Source organism: Cyrtonyx montezumae, unplaced genomic scaffold, assembly GCF_038088225.1.
Source record: "Cyrtonyx montezumae isolate F1298 unplaced genomic scaffold, pur_monq_1.0 scaffold_3, whole genome shotgun sequence".
Classification (NCBI taxonomy): Eukaryota; Metazoa; Chordata; class Aves; order Galliformes; family Odontophoridae; genus Cyrtonyx; species Cyrtonyx montezumae.
This window is the reverse complement of record NW_027072034.1, coordinates 139972622-139988947: the sequence shown is the minus strand read 5'-3', so window position 1 is coordinate 139988947 and position 16326 is coordinate 139972622. Positions and strand designations below refer to the sequence as shown.

At 41.8% G+C, this 16326-nt stretch overlaps 1 protein-coding gene across 2 annotated transcripts in view; it reads left to right on the top strand.

The window, feature by feature from the left end:
- Positions 1–13218: 13218 nt before the first annotated feature.
- The window catches only part of CADPS2 (calcium dependent secretion activator 2), a 297492-nt gene continuing 294384 nt past the window's right edge, over positions 13219–16326 (top strand). For both annotated transcript variants that reach the window (XM_065743498.1, XM_065743497.1), the window contains exon 1: positions 13219–13545. In XM_065743498.1, coding sequence (XP_065599570.1) covers positions 13219–13545 — 327 coding nt within the window. The remainder of the gene's footprint in view (positions 13546–16326) is intronic.

Sequence of the window (16326 nt, the reverse complement as noted above, 5' to 3'; positions counted from 1 at the left end):
TAAAATTTGCAATATGCCTGCCAAAGAGTTGGTCGCCAGTGCTCGTCTTGCAACGAACTCCAAGATACAGTTGCAACATATTTTTAATTTTTCAATGCAAATGACTCTGGTCAGATTTAAGATACAGCACCATCTTATGGATATTTCTGTATAGATTAATGAGTTTCTCTGCTGGCAAAAATGCTTCTTTGGCAACAAACCAAAACAAGGCAGAATTATCAATCAGTGTATGCTTCTGATATATGTGAAAAGTCAGAATTACCTCTGGGAATGAGAAAGGACATTGTTTTCTAACACACTCATGCTGACAAATTCACATTTAACTACCAAGGATGACAAGTATTCCCAGTATTCTAGTGTCACAGCTTCCAATAAGTGCAAACATTTCATGTAAGAGATCGCAAAACACTTGAGATTCATTTCTTAATCATAATATTAAAAAATACATCTAAATCTCATTTTATCTGTCTCAGTTTCTGGGCCACTGTGATGAAGTAGGGTCACATTTCCAAGTAATTTTCTTCAGTTTTAAATAATATTATCTTTTTCATTTTTCTTTCCATAAAAGTTGAGGTTCATTCCTCTTCCGTGATTCCTGAAACTTCAAAAAATAACCCAACCCATTTAAATAGCAAAGATAATGGCAATCCTACTTTCTAGGTTTACTCCCAGCTATTTAAGTCCTGTACATAAAAGAGATATAAACATTCACTCTTCTTTCATTCACTTTTAAGTGTTAGATTACCATATAGAATCTTATTTAAGTAAGAATCAGATTTTATATTTTTTCTTTCCATCATCAGAAATTATTAATTATATGAATTCATGTTTTTTCAACAGTTTCCCACCTGGCAAGAAATGTATAAGTTGAGTTTACTTTGCTATGGTATTACTGGAATCATGAGAGGGCATTGAATGCCCCAACTCCTTAACAGTAACCTTGTACACAAATCCTGAGTCCTTCTACTAATGCTGATTCTTTTAAAAAGAAAAAACGTATTTTCCTTTAAAAATACATATCCCTCTTTGGAAACTGCAAACCTAGCTTTTATTCTCATTAAACACTCAACAGTCTTTAAAGTTTTGTGTGTATTTTCTTGACTAGAGTTTAATTATAAAAGGATGTGCTATCCTGAATGTCTGTGCGTGTATCATACACAACTATTCTAAATTTTATTACTATTATCAATTATGTTTCATTGGAAATATGTCTATCCAGAATTCTATGCAGCCTGGTGATAGGTTGGTGACTGGACTAGATATCTTAGTGGTCTTTTTCAACATTAAATATTCTATGACAAGCAGTGAAATCTTTGCAGCTTTGCAACATTAATTGATTTCTAGAACAAGCTCCACACTTCATTTCTCTAAACTCCAAAAACCCCATAATCCTTGCTGTCTTCCTGAAATGCCAGCACTGAAAGGCATATGAGGAGAAAGGCTTTCTTTGTCAGAGGCTGTTAGGAGCACTTTGTTATTTTCTCCCATATTGGCCTATTCCAGTCCACTTACAGCTTTATGATTCACAATAATCACCTTAAAAACAACTGGAAACCAAAGGACAGCCAGTGCTGTATCCCAGTAACAGATAATACCAGTGAGACTTCACACTGAAATGGTAAGATGGCATCTATACCAGGTGAGAGGGAGGTGGTGCTGGAGATTCAAAAACACAGTTTCAAAACCAGGCAACTAATGACAGGTAAATTTGGTATAATTCCTGCCATTTCACTTTGTTAACTTTCTATTTAGCACTAATCTCTTGCTGTGATTTGCAACCCTTTCCAACAGCTGTAATCCAAAGCAATGATTGGTCAGTGATCAATGATTGGTCAATGATTGGAAATTATATTTGTATTTGTTTATTGCCTTTGAAATTAGTTTAACACAAACACTAAAACACATTCAAAATGAAGAAACTGTTCAGCCTTTTCTTGCATAATGCCTTGTTAATTCAATAAACTTGTGTTGAAACATGTGCTTTAAATTGATTTAATTTAATCTACTTAAATTAATTTTTGGGGAAAAAAAACATAATTACATTAAAACAGTTGAATTTATTGAAAAGTGTATTTGGTAAACATACACTTTTAGTTAAAATTTCTATTATAGATATGAAAAAGATTATATATATATTATGTATTTCCTTTGTTCATCAATATACCCTGACTTCAGAGGCAAATGCAAGGATTTTTTATCTGGTAAATGTTCCAGGTCTTCTTTCTGCTTACTGTCAGATAGAAAGTTGATGTTTCCAGAAAAATCACTTCATAGCTTCACTCAAGATATAAATAACAATTTTACCTGTCTTGAATGATAAGAAAAGTGACTTTATGGCATCCTTCCTGACAGAGTCACCAGGACATTACAAAAACGGTTCCAGTAATGGCAGTGAAAAGACTACAATATGTTGAAAAGTCAGTGTGACACTACATAAAAAAGCCGTGTAGGAGTACCATATCCATGCTCTCGGGACTCGGGGACTCCAAATCATGACACTTGCTTTAAAATTAGATGCAAAAAGTAAGAACGAAACCTAACTTGCTCTGCATTCTTATTAACCCTCTCCTTTTTTGTGGCGCAGTCATTTCAGCTTCTCTCCACAAGCAGGAGGGCATAGCTATTTAGGGGGAAATGAAGGGAATGTGAAAGCTGATTTCTCATGCAGTACGCTAAATGCAGTTGCTGAAGTCATATTCAGATGTCACATTGTGGAAAACTGTGTGAATTGTAACCAAAATTTTCTGGTTAAAAAGGTTTTTAGATCACCTGTGAAGAACTCTCTAAAATGTGTCAAAATGGAACTGAAACTGTACTAAAACAGTAGTATTGGAAACAGACCTTAGCTAACCCAAGGCACTGCATTAGACCAAAAGGCTGGAAACATGAGAATGCAGAAAAGTTTCCCGTGGTGGTCCAGACCAGTGGTGCAGTGCAGATCACTTCACCAGTGTGCAGTGTCATTATTAAATACATGGCTTAAACTAACGGACTGGTTTATAATAAAACCTAAAGAAATATTTGACTAAAATCTAGCCATGGAAGAGTAATTAAAAAATGATTTCAACTTGCTGTGTCTAAAAATACTCCCCTTCAGAAAGGCTGTATAAAAGCCTCCCTGATGATAAATCCAGGCACTAGCAAGACTCCTCTTATCCGTGGTTTAAAAGTGATTATGTTCTGGCAAATCCAACTAGCAGCTCCGTTCAAGTTCAAATGCAGGGCACAGTTTAAGAGCCTGTTGAAAACAAATGGAGTAAAACCCACTGAAGAAAGAAGGGCTATTTTTGTCACCCATGGACTTTAAAACAAATCCTAACTTAGAGGGATTTACATTCAAAGTACAGACAACTGGGCACAATTTGAAGGCCTTTGGAAGAGGCAGGATTGTGTTGATGAGCTTTCTGCACTTCCCAGGGACCAGACTTCGGGTGTGCTCAGTACAGCTGCCCTTATCAGCACTCTCTGCAATAAGTTTCTGCGCTCTAAATGTACAAAAGCTATTTGCAAAGAATTCTTGTAGAAGAAAATATATCAAATTCCAACTCAGGCATCTGAGCAGATTTTGACCATTCAAGTACTCAAAAATGCAGATTTTAAATGTGACAACACTGATTTTTTTTGTTTTGACCATATGCTGTAAAAGGTCTGCCAATGTGTTCAAACATTCTCTTCATCATGAAGCAGAATATTACCATATATCACTCCATAAGGGTTTGAACCAAGCTGGTTTCCCTGCTTGCAACATGACCTCATCACAATCATAATATTCTTTATGTTGCCATTTCAAACTCTGGAAGAAATTTCCATACATTTTCATCAACCTTGTGAAATGGCTTGATTAAACAATTAATCTTGGTTAGCCATCTCAGCATATTTTCTCTATACTAATCATTTAGGATATGAGTTAAAGACAAATGTTGACTCTGTCTTGTTTCCTCTGTGCTAGGGCATCAATGCTGAAAGTTAATCTATTTTATTTTTTGTAAGGTTGATTCTCCACCTCCTGGTCAGTACAGTGCCAAATGGGGCCATGTTAAATGACAGTTCATTTCCATAACAAATGGAATGGAAGATATGAAAAGGGCATTGCCAATCCCCCTGAACTCCAAAATACACCTTAAAGGAAGACAAATTCATTGTAGGTGACTAGACTGAGACAGAATCTCAGAGCTGTGCAAATGAAAAAGGATGTCCTTGAACTATGCAACCAGTTACGTGCTTGATTCCTGGTAAGAGTCCACAGAAACTGTATTTTCAGTTAATTAACTACTTATGTACACAGCCAGCAATTTGAGCTCACATGCAAAACAAAATTAACAGGGTGATAATAATCTCAAAATATTTTAAAGTATTCGACATGCACAACTGCAGGCTTGTGTGGTGAGAGAATGACAAATTGGAAAGACTGAGCCCCTCCTGCATCCCTACTCCTCTTTGCCTTCACATGCAGTAGCACTGCATGAAATGCCTGCTTTCATTGGAGAACAAGCCCAAATTTCTAAATCCTGAAGAATAACATATGTAGCTGCTCAGCTTGCAGCATCAGGAAAGAAAGAAGCAACTGTCACTGTAGTGTTAAATGGTCAGTTATATATAAGCTTAAAAATATACTTTCTGTTCACTGTGATGTGGTCGGGCTGATGTACATTTTGGAGTGCCACTTCAAATGTAATTTGATTGGGAAAAGACAAGAATAATCAGAATTGATACCCATTGCCTATGCAGGAAGGCTGAGGTATAATATAGCCCACAGAAAACTGAGGAAATCCAAGAGAATTCCTTTTCATACAAAAGCTTTTGTAAGCTGAGACTTCTAGTTTTATGGAAATTGGGATGTGGTGAAGTCTTCACCCCTGGGGGTATTTAAAAGACATGTGGATGTGACATTGAGGAATATGGCTTAGTGATGGGACTCAGGAGGTCATCTTGATGCTTGGACTCGATGATCTTGAAAGTCCTTTTCAATGTAAATTATTCTATGATTCTGCAATTCTATCAATAGGATGGGAATAAACTGTCTTCCATATTCCACTGCCCACTTTGGGAGAAGCTGTGCGCATATGAGTAGCTTGGTCACTCCAGATCCAGCCCTAAGGATTTGCCAGCAGGAGTACATTCAGTGGTGGGGTCTGGAGGAGGAATGGGGCCTGGATAGATTCATGTCTTCCTTCTGTTTAATGCCTATGCCTCCTTCACTGTGCCCTGGTATCAAGAGGAGAACCAGGTCAGGCCTTCTTCAGAAGGTCTTGGCAGGAAGACCATGGCTTTGAAGTGCCTTTCCTTTTCAGCCTAGAATGGTGGATGTCATCTCTTTGTTGTCAGTTGGCCCACTCTTTCTCTCAGGAAAACTTCCCTTAGGGCGTTTTCCTCCAACACAGGTTGGGAGTGGGCCAACACATTCAAGGGCTGCCTTTGTCTAGGTTGGGCCCTATGGCTCCCATAGGAAGAGGAGTAGAGACAAAGAGCTTTCTTCCTCCAATGTGCCCAGGAATAGAGAAAGTATAGCATAGAGTGGGTAGAAACAGGATTTGGGACCCTTCGAGAGGAGTAGTAGAGGGTAGGCTGGTGCTCTCATGCCTGGCATGAATTTCCAGAACTGAAGTCTTAGTGTCACACTAAAACAAACTTCTAAAATGAAGGAGAGTTACATTCTGGAAGTGTTTGCCTGGGAAGGTGAAATACTAGAAGGCATTAAGAACAAGGTTAGACAAGTATCGGTCACAAAAGTGTTAGGCTTTTTCTGGGAGCAGGAGAACAATCCAGGTAACTTGTAAAGATCCTTTCTGAGCCTACATTCTATTATTTGTTCATAGATTTAAAGGTTTAAGTTTTTCATAGGTTTAAGTAAGCACATTCTTCTGTGTATGTGATAGCATGCACTAGAATGCAGCATCTATGTCATACTCTTAGAGATACCACTTTCCCTTTTACTTCACACAGTGCCCCAAACTGTCTTTCCTCACCAAGCTTTGAGTCATCTGGATTGCAGAGAGATCAAGCATTTTAGAGGGCAGTAACAATCCTTAGTAAAAATAGTGCTAGTTATGCGTTAATGAGAGCAATCACATGGAAGTATTACTGTATTATGGATAAATAACATCTACTTTTTGGCTTTGTTCATTTTTGATGTAGCTAATTTAGAAACTCCTTACTCTGTACTGAGACATTCTAAGATTTTCATTGGCATTACACCAACCAGATGATTGACCCTGTGGTGTATATGGTCTTAACATCCTTAGTCAGTGAAGACAGCTTGCACAGTGGAGAGGTTTCTTGTGGGTAGAAACATTCCTTTAAGAAAAAATGGATGTGAGGGGTTTTTTTGAATTTTTAAAGAAGATATTAATGTCACTTTTCCAGCTGCGCACTGAAAAATCAAATTATCTTAATTATCTGAACTTAAGGTGTGGAGAACAACACTGCATTTTAGACACAAGGCTACCCTGAAACAAATTAATCTCTGTTTTTTAGGATAGCTTTTAGTACTAAGTGACAATGTGACATACATTTTAATGTGGCCCCTTAGCAATAACCTGCTTGCTACCTTGATACAGCACAGCTTGTGAGTAATGCAGTGCCTCCCAAATGTCAGACTGGGGCATATGATTAGTGTATTTATGTGTATTTACATGCATATTCAGGTGCTAAACCTGAGCTTCAAGACTGGAAGCTATACATGGAAATATTTTAATCCAGCTTAGTTTTTTTCTTTATATGGATCAGTTATTGGCATCACTTATCTTAGGCAGCTGTCCTTAGGAACTGCCCTAAGGAATTTTATTAGAAATATATGTATATTAGAAAAGCTAGTAGGAATCAAGCATGTAGATTCTCCTTATTCCTCCCTGTGGTCTTACTTGAGACTTGCATCCAGTTCTGACACACCGAAAAGAAATATCAGGACTTTCTTAAGCCTTAAAAAAACTAAGAGGTTTTGTTGTTGTTGTTGTTGTTTTTTTAAGTAGTAATTACTCTTAGGGTGCCAAATCAAATGGAATAGTTTGGGAGGAAGACATTCCTAAACTGCAGATCGATGGGGCACTGTTTTTCATTTAAGTAGGAGAAGAACATACTCCATAAGTGTTTGCAAATGCAGGAGTGGCATACAAGAAAGACTTAGAAGCAGAGCACAATGATGGCTGCAAGAGTGCAACAAAAACTTGATGCAATGTTCTCTCTACCTATCAAGCCTGTGAATGTTCTGACACTTGGTCATGAGGATATCATGACACATGGTCGTGAGGATACAAAAATAAATCCCATTCCTTTAGGAATCAGAAAATATCTGCATGAATATATACCCAGGGAGTTCTGGCACCTACAGAGTAATGTAGTGAGACCCAGTACAAAATAAATAGATGGCAAGCCCTGTTTTCAGGGAAAGCTCTCTCTCTCTTTATTTTTTGTCAAGACGAGCTAAAGAGGTCTGTTTATTGCAGCTTAGTTACCACTGCCAAACTCCTCGAGGTACGCCCAATGCCAGAATGTTACCTAGTGACTTCTTTCTACAACTCCCCATTCATATACTTGACTCTGCACATAACATCTGAAATTATCAGAAAGGAACTGTCTGATACACTTCTGGGAAAAATTCATTCCTGAAATGAATGAATTTTATATTCCAGAAATCAAACTTCCAGAAATTAAACCTGCAGAAATTTTATCTGCCTCCTGAAAACTCTTTGCAAAGGGATAAAACAATCTGCTGCATGGGAAAGCAGAACTGAGAAGTACATCAGCTATGCACAAACGGTAGAGATGAGTGCTGCATGGTGGTAGCACATGAATGCTGATAAATTTGTCATTATGAAGGTCTCTTGGACACTGCTCATTGCAAAGCAGAATGCAAGCTCTATTGCACTTTCAAATTTATGTGCTACCAGGTGGATTGTAAATCCATATTATTTACTCCATATCCTGCGTGGCATCGCCATCACGCGTTCTTGCCTGAGCAAAAGCTCATACATATCAATGGACAAGTGTCAGCAGCCAGAGGCCTTCAGGAACTGGAAGTCAGGCCATAAAAATGAAGTATGTTCAGCTTCACAAACTTGCTATTTAAAAAATAAAAATATGTTTACTTCTCCTACATTACTTTAATGTTTTGAGCTTTTGAGGCAGACTTCATTCATGATTTCAAGTTTTTCTCCATGAGTTCATTGTATACAAATAAATATGGGTAATGCAAAGAGTTAACACATACCTCTTGTTACTGTCTGGTGTAGCACATATCCACCATATGACAAAGTACCCAAGAAACACCACAGACTTGTCCTTGTAGATAATTGGAGGTGATAACCTTGTTTAATCACATGACTTGGTAATCTAAAGTCTCACAAAAGAATAGGACAAGCATTGTCTGAACAGAAAATGCACCACATGAAGCTAAAACTCATTACTGTGGACTACGAAGCCTCAAAATAACAATCAATTTTACAATCAAAATTCAGTTTGTAAGTGAATTTCAAGGCACTGATTCTATAATAGGAAATCTTAACGAGTACAAATGAATTCTTATAAATGTTACTTTTAGTCATACATTTTCCCAAAGGAAGAAATTGCAAATGTAGCTAAAATTTTTATCTTCACCTTGAAATAAAAATCTTGGATTGGCTCAAAACTGAGTTGTTCACCAATAACTCATTTACTGCTCCTTTTTTATCCTAAATATAAAGCTGTTCCTTTTATATCCTAAATATAAAGCTTTATTGAAAAACAAAACAAAACAAACCTCATTTCATTGTTATATAAAATAGAATAGTCCAGTTCTCAACAATATTCTGTTAAAATGAATATGTTTCATAAACTACCCTAAATATATTATCTAGGCAGAAAAATTGTAAGTGAATGAATGCAGCTGTAAATAAACTTGTGCTGAAGTTAGACAAAAGGAAGAGAAAACACAAGATGTGTTTGGTTAGATTATCTTAAAAAGAAGCAACAAATGACTTCATTGTTGTGCCTGGATTCTTTAAGTGTAAAGGTATTTGAATGTAAGCATTTACATTGACTAATTCTGACTAATTTCTACAAGACAAATACCAGAAAGGTTTGATGGTGAGGGAGACAAAATGGATTCAGAAAGGGTGGCTTTTTCCAGCTCCACAGAAATGTTCAAAGATAAAAGGAGATACTCTGCTTTTAAATGTATTACATTTAAAAAAGCACCAAGAACTAACGAGATATCAGCACCAAAAATTCTCAAGTAATGCCATCTCAGAGTACATTAAGAATGGAAACAGAATACCAAATAAAGAGTTCTGCTAAAAAGAGCAAGGGGTAAGAGTTTGTCCTAAGCAGCTAGATATGCTGCTAGATATTGTCAATTATTTTTATCAGTGCTGTCAATTCCAAGTTGAGAATGTTCTATTTTAAGCCTGATCTGATAGAAAACAAAATTTAAATTGTTCTTGTTTTTATCTTTTTCCCAAAATGAGGCAAGAAGTGAGAGAAGACGAGGTCTGAAAACAAAGTACAAGACTTCTGCTGCCTTGCTAGAGGTCTTCGCATGCAGTTCTGGGAAGATATTTTAAGTGCATGCACTTTAAGTGGTGGAAAAAAGCAGATAGCTCCTGTGAATTCTCTAAAGGCAAGAAAAATGAAATACAGACTGGTCAGCCTCACCTTGATCACTGGGAGGATGGTAGAGCAAATGGTCCTGGAAACTCTTTTCAGACACATTCGAAGCAAGAAAGTGACTGGGATTATCCAACATGGAGCTATGGAAGGGAAATGATGCCTGACCAGCCCAAAAGCCTTCTGTAACTGAGTGACTGGCATAGTGGATGAGGGGAGAGCAGTGGCTGTCATTCATCTTGACTTCAGGCAAACCTTCCACACTGTCTCCCTTAATATCCTCGTAGGCAAGTGTTGTGGTTTTATGGTTTTTCATTGATATTCCGCATCATAACATCACACAGTGCACTGGGAGTTGAAGAGTTAATGCTGCAGTTCCGTGAATTCTCATATTTCCGGCCTCTTGATCTCAGAAGAGAAGAATGAACCACAACTCCCAGAAGACCATTTTTTATGTTTCCGTCTTCCATTCAGAGGGAAAGATAAAACAAACTGGAAGTCACGAGACTTCCCTCTTCCTGGACATTTTACCTATAGCATTAGAGTACGGACTTCAGTTTCAGTTTCCCTCATTTTATTTGATTTATTAGCTCCAATTCTAATCATATGGTATTATATTGTATTATCTCACATTCTGCTACTACATTTAGTAAACTGTTTTCCCCTTAGCTTGTTGCTGCTGTTTTCCCCATCTAGGCCCATCTCTCTCCCTACCTTTTCCCAACCCCCTCTTTTCACTTTCTGGGGAATGGATTATTGGGTCCCTTTGCCCCCTTGTCATGGAGCCAGACCAAATCAGGCTGAACCATGGCAACAAACCAATGAGGTATAGGCTAGAAAAATGAGGAGTGGACTGAAAGCTGGCTGAACTGTTAGGCCTGAAGTGTTGAGATCAGGATACAGTAATCACTTGGAGACCCATCACTAGCAGTGTACCCAAGGACCAACATCTTCCTTAGTGACCTGGATACTGGGACAGTGTGCAGTCTCTGGGATTGTGCAGACAACACAGGCTTGGAGGGATATACCAGATGGCTGTGTGGCTGCTCAGTGGAGAAACAAGGAAATAGGAATCTCAGGAAGTTCAGCAAAGGGAAGTGCAAAATTCTGTAGCTGGGAATGAAAGATCACATGCACCAGCATGGGCTGGGGCTGGCTGGGGAGCAGCTTTGCAGAAATAGTTCAGGTTCTCATGGACATCAGCCAACTGTGAGCTACTACAGCAAGGAAGGCAAACAGCTTCCTAGGCTGTGTTAGGATGAGTGGCACCAGCAGGTCAGGGTGTGATCCTTCCCCACCCCTCAGTGCAGGTGAGGTGACATCTGGAGCACCGGGTCCAGTCCTGGTATCCCCAGGATATTCAGGAGAGAGAAAAAGGGCAGAGAAGTGGCTAAATGCCTGGAGCATGGGAGAGACTGAAAGAACTAGGACTGTTCAGCCTGGAGAAGAGACAGTACAGGTGGTTCTTATCCACATGCATAGATACCTGATGGACATGACTAATGAACACAGAGACAGTGGCACCCAGGAAAGGACAGGGATCAACGGGCACAGCATGAAATACAGGAAACTAATTCCATTTAAATACAAGAAGCTTTCTTACTGTAAAATTGGTCTGACACTGGTACAGGTTGCCCAGAGAGCCTGTGGAGTGTCCATTCTTGAATATATTTTAAACCTGACAGATCATGGCCCTGGGCAACCTGCTCTGGAGTGTTGGACCAGGAGATCCCTGCCAATCTCAGCAGTTCTGTGCTTCTCTTTTGAAACATGAAGTAAAATAAGAGAGATCTTCCCTCCAAAAAGGCACAGGCAGTGAATACAGCAAAGTTTATCTCTTATATAAGGAAGAGACATGTAATGTTATGTGTGATAATGTGTCTATCCTGGCCTTCATGCAGCAGTGACTGATGATTAAGACATGGGCTGGCCCAGTACATTTATAACTGTTAATGATCTGGCAGTTCTGATGTTTCAGGGAGTTCATACTCCAATCAGTGCTTTGCATATTTCCAGTGCTTCATAGTGTTATTTTATTTTCATTTGCCACTAGAATGACCACAATTTTTGTGAAAGACATCTGTAAATCTGTGTGCATATTGCACTTCTCTTAGCGAAATATAGTTTATAGTAACCAGTTCCTTACTACTCCTTACCTGCTACATGACTGCTGCTGTTCTCAATCATACACTGGGAACACAGGGGCGTACCCACAAAAACTGATGGTGGTACCCACAAAAACTGCCCTTAGAAATTTCTGCTCTGAAGAATGTGATCAGGGATGGTCAATAGATTGATTTACATACTTCTCCCTGAACGCAATTTTTCATTTTGGTACTCTTATTGGTTTATATTAAGGACACGAACCAACCGTACACAACAAAACTGAGAGATTCTATATGACTGCTTCCCTTATGACAGATTTCTGCGACAGTCACGTGTCTGTCAGCAGGGCTCTCCTCCAGCACTATACTGCATTCCTCTGGTAAAACCCAGGCTCCTGATGCTTAACACTGACATCTAGCTGATAGCTGCCCACAGCAGTAGTTTCACCTGAAAGGTAATTCTCCCAGGGGACAGCTGCCTGCTTCAAAGAGCCTGTCCCAAATCTGAAGAGGTAATGGATGGATATCAGTAATGCCTGAGACTCTCTCACATTTCTCAGCCAGGCCCAGGGACGGAATGCCATCCTCACACTGTGAGAACTAAGTTTCAATAAGTGCTTTTAAAACTCACCACTGTCAATCAGCAGAGGCCACCAGCTGTGCGCCTCAGTCACCATCATCTGCAGGTTGGATATAAAGAAAAATTTCTTCTCCAAAAGAGTGGTGATGCATTGGAGCCAAGGAACATGGTGGAGTCCCTGGAGGTTTTCAAGAAGTCTGTTAGATGTGGAGCTGGGACGTGGTTAGTAGGTGTGGTGGTGATGGGTCAGTGGTTGGACTAGATGAACTCAGTTGTCTTTTCCAGTCATAAAGACTCTATGATTCTAGGATTCCATGCACCTTTCTGTGAACCAGCTGTCCCTCAGCCTTTGCCCTGCTGCCCTTCCTCTCTCACTGCTCCCCACGTCCAGGCACTGCCACTGCCACGTGTGGGTGCACAGGGAGCACGGGAAGGAGCTGTGGGTCCGTGTAAAATCCGACAGCCTGTGCCAGGTGCCACGATCAGACTCCAGCAACTCAGCTTTCCCACGGTGAAATCTTTATGACGTTAGCTGAGACAGCGCTGCTGGTGGGCTTTTAGACATTCCCCACAGCCGTGACAGCGAAGAGATGAACCCAGCTGAGTCCGAGCAAGGATTTCTGAGGGACGCGAACTACCTCTCCGTCCTGCAGGAACGGCACGCACCTCTGCTCACTGTCAGCAAGCCCTGCTTTCATTTGTTATTTCACTGAAGGCACATTTTCTCACTCCGCGTGATAGAGAATACCAGCGTGCCGAACCGTGCCGGCCGTCCCCGTCCCCGCCTCCGCCGGGAGCGGCTCGGAGCAATTCCCACGGCAACCCAGGCTCGACCCCCTTCCCAGACCCCGCCTCCCCGTCCCGCCCCTCGGCTCCCGGTAGGAAGCGGTCCGTGTGTAAACTCGACGTGTCCTGAAAGGTGCGTGCCTTTGTGTCCCTCGGCCGCAGAGCGCGATGTTGGACCCGTCCTCCAGCGAGGAGGAGTCCGATGAGCTGCTGGACGAGGAGCGGCGGGACGCGCTGCTGCCGGCGGGCGGGGGCTCCTCTCCGCGCTCGCTGCCGCCGCCGCCGCGGGACCCGCGGGGCAGAGAGGGCGGTGCGGGGCGGGCGGCGAGCCCCAGCCCCTCGGTGCTGAGCGAGGGCCGGGAGGAGCAGGAGCGGCTGCAACGGGAGGAGCGGGAGAAGCGGCTCCGGCTGCAGCTCTACGTCTTCATCGCCAGGTGCATCGCGCACCCCTTCAACGCCAAGCAGCCCACGGACATGGCCCGCCGGCAGCAGAAGGTGAGCCCGGCCCCGCCGCCGCGCTCCGGCCCGCAACAGGTGGCGGTGCGGGGAGTCCCGGCCCGCAGCGGGGTGACCGCAGCGGGAAACTCCGGGAAGTTTGCGGGTCGGTGCGGAAGTCCCCGCGGGGATCGGGGCGGCCGGGGCCGCTGTGCGGCCGCAACGAGCGGTGCTGCTGTCCGGGCACGGCGCGGGATCGGCCCCCGCAACGCCGCCCGCACGCCGCGGCCCGAGCGCCGCTGCCCCGCTCCGCTGTCACTGCGGCTGCGGTGCGGAGGTGAGCGGGAAACTGTTGCGTTTCCTGAATCCTCAAGTGCGGTGATCGTGCCGTTCGCGATGGGAGCGGACTTGTAATGAGGGTTCACCGAACGTGCTCTGCCTCTCCTCTGTCGGAGACGTGAGAACAAGCAGCGATGGGGCAGGGGTCTGTGCTGTAATGGTGCTTATTCTCCTTCGCTTACCGAGCTATTGAATGGGCAGAATATTTAAAGTTTTGAAACGGAGCGCTCTGTTTCCAGGGAGCCGCTTTAAGCACTCTGTTCTTGAAATGTTTGTTCTAAAATCTTCGCGTTTCTTTTACTTTCTGCTCAGTTCAATAACGAACAAAACAGTAACAAAATACCTACACCACAGTCCAGAAGGATATCGGCAGGTCACTGTCAGAACTCAGTTCCCCTTAACCCTTTATGGCCTTGGCACTTTCATATCGCTAAAGCTTGTGGAAAGCAAGAGGAAGTGTTTGAGGATGGCAGTTATTGCGCCTGCTACAGGTGATTTGTGCTTAGTGAATCCTTTGACAAGTTAATGTGGTGGTAATAATTAGATTATTACTGGAAGAACATTCTGATTTTATTAAGCTACAGGTATTTAAACTGCGAAACCTATTTAAGGACTTTTCATAAGCAGAAAGACAAAGAAAATCCCATAAAATTGGCATTCTGCCCACCCCAGTGGGATTGCCCACCCCAAAAAGGTCATGGCGGTTTGAAGGGATGTCTGCAGGTCACCTCCTGCCCCAACCTGGGTTGACACCAGCACCACAACAGCCCAGCAGAGCCTTGAGAATTCAGAGATGCAGCCCCCACAGCCTGGCTGTGGCTCACACCAGTGCCCATAGCTCATCTGCTGATGAGTTTTTTTTTCCTTCAGCCCCCACCTGTAGCCATCAGCAGCAGGAAATGCTGAGTGCTGAGGAGTTCTCACTGAGCTCACTCACTAAATATAGGAAATGCATTTTAATATTTAATTCTGAAGTTATTTTTCTCATTATTAAGATTCATAAAAGGAGACTACCAACGTGCAGCCAATTTGGAAACATGATGCTTGTGGCTGTAATACGTGAGCAGTAACAGACTGATTGACAATTGACTTGATACCTAAATTAAATGTTACTCTTTCTAGTTTCTGCTTTTAAGTGAATTCTGACTTTTCGTCTTATTGTATGATGGGATTTAGCTGCAGGACCAGGGTGCTTTGTGTTTGCTGGTCACAAAGCAGTGTTCTTAAATAAGATATAAAGAAATTCTCTCTAGGAGTTGCAGTTCTCTCTGGCAGTAATGAAATATACATAAGCATCTTTCCCCTTATTTGACAATTTGATGAAATTCCTGGCGAATCGCTGAGAACGAGGTGGCAGAACCAGCCCTGAGGTTTGGGAATTCAGGACACCTGATCCAAGCTGCTGGTGGCTGTAAGTCCCATGAAGCAGCCCTCCTTTCTGCTGCCATTTGTGCAGCACAGCGGCCCTGTGTCAGCCTGTCAAGCAAGCTGTGCCCTGTGATAAGACACTTTAGGATATATGCTAGCTGGAGTTATATTCCATAGGGTGCAAGTGCTGTGTTATTTCCCAAATTAATCTGCTCATTTCCAAGATGCTGCACAGATTGGGACTCCCTTCATCTCCTGCCCTTCTGCTTCACTCCTACTGCCTGTGACGTGCTGGCCATCCTCTGTGAGTGGGTGGAAGTTCCCATCCTGCATTATTCCCCACAAGCCATTCAGTGCCACATGTCCCGTTAGCTAGCAGTGGATAAGGGACCCAGGTGGATCCTGCCATTCTCCTACTCCCAGCCCTGCCTGTCTCTGGCTGGGCACTCTTCTGCTTTTGTACCAGCAGTCTTTCTGATAACCTAAGAATAGTATCCACCCTGCTTAAGAGCAGAAGTAATTTGTTCTTTCTGCCAGTTCATTTGGCATATTGCTGAGCAAATATTGCAGAATGCTGTTTGCTTCTTTTTCAGTGTGGAACATATTATCCAGCAAGGGAATGAGATGGGATTCACATCCTAAATATCCTCACTTGCATTGTAATATCGGCAAGGAAATGGTTTACAATATGTTTGGCTTCTAATGTTCTTGCTTATAGATCAGATTAAAATCTACTACACAGTATCTCATTACCATCATCATTCTTAATGGGCTGAGTTATACTAATTAATGTAAAGAGTTCTAAATGCAGGTAGTGTTTCACTCCTCTGTTGTCCTTTCTCACAGAAAGTAAAGTTAGCTCAGCTCTATTGTCATATATAAGATTAATTAAAAAAATAATAATCAAATTTTAAGAGATCTATGACAATTTACCAATGTCTGTTAAATCTACCGGTTTGTTTTTAATGCCAAATCCAGTGTAACTTAGCCCAATGTTAGCTGAAACATGTACTGAGATAGCTGGCTGTGTTCCTTCTGTATAAGATGTGTGATGGGAATATTCTTTTTTAACCATTCAGAGTTAGTCGGTGACCTACTTTACCTCCTGTCTTGTGTTGGCTGTGAATATATTTG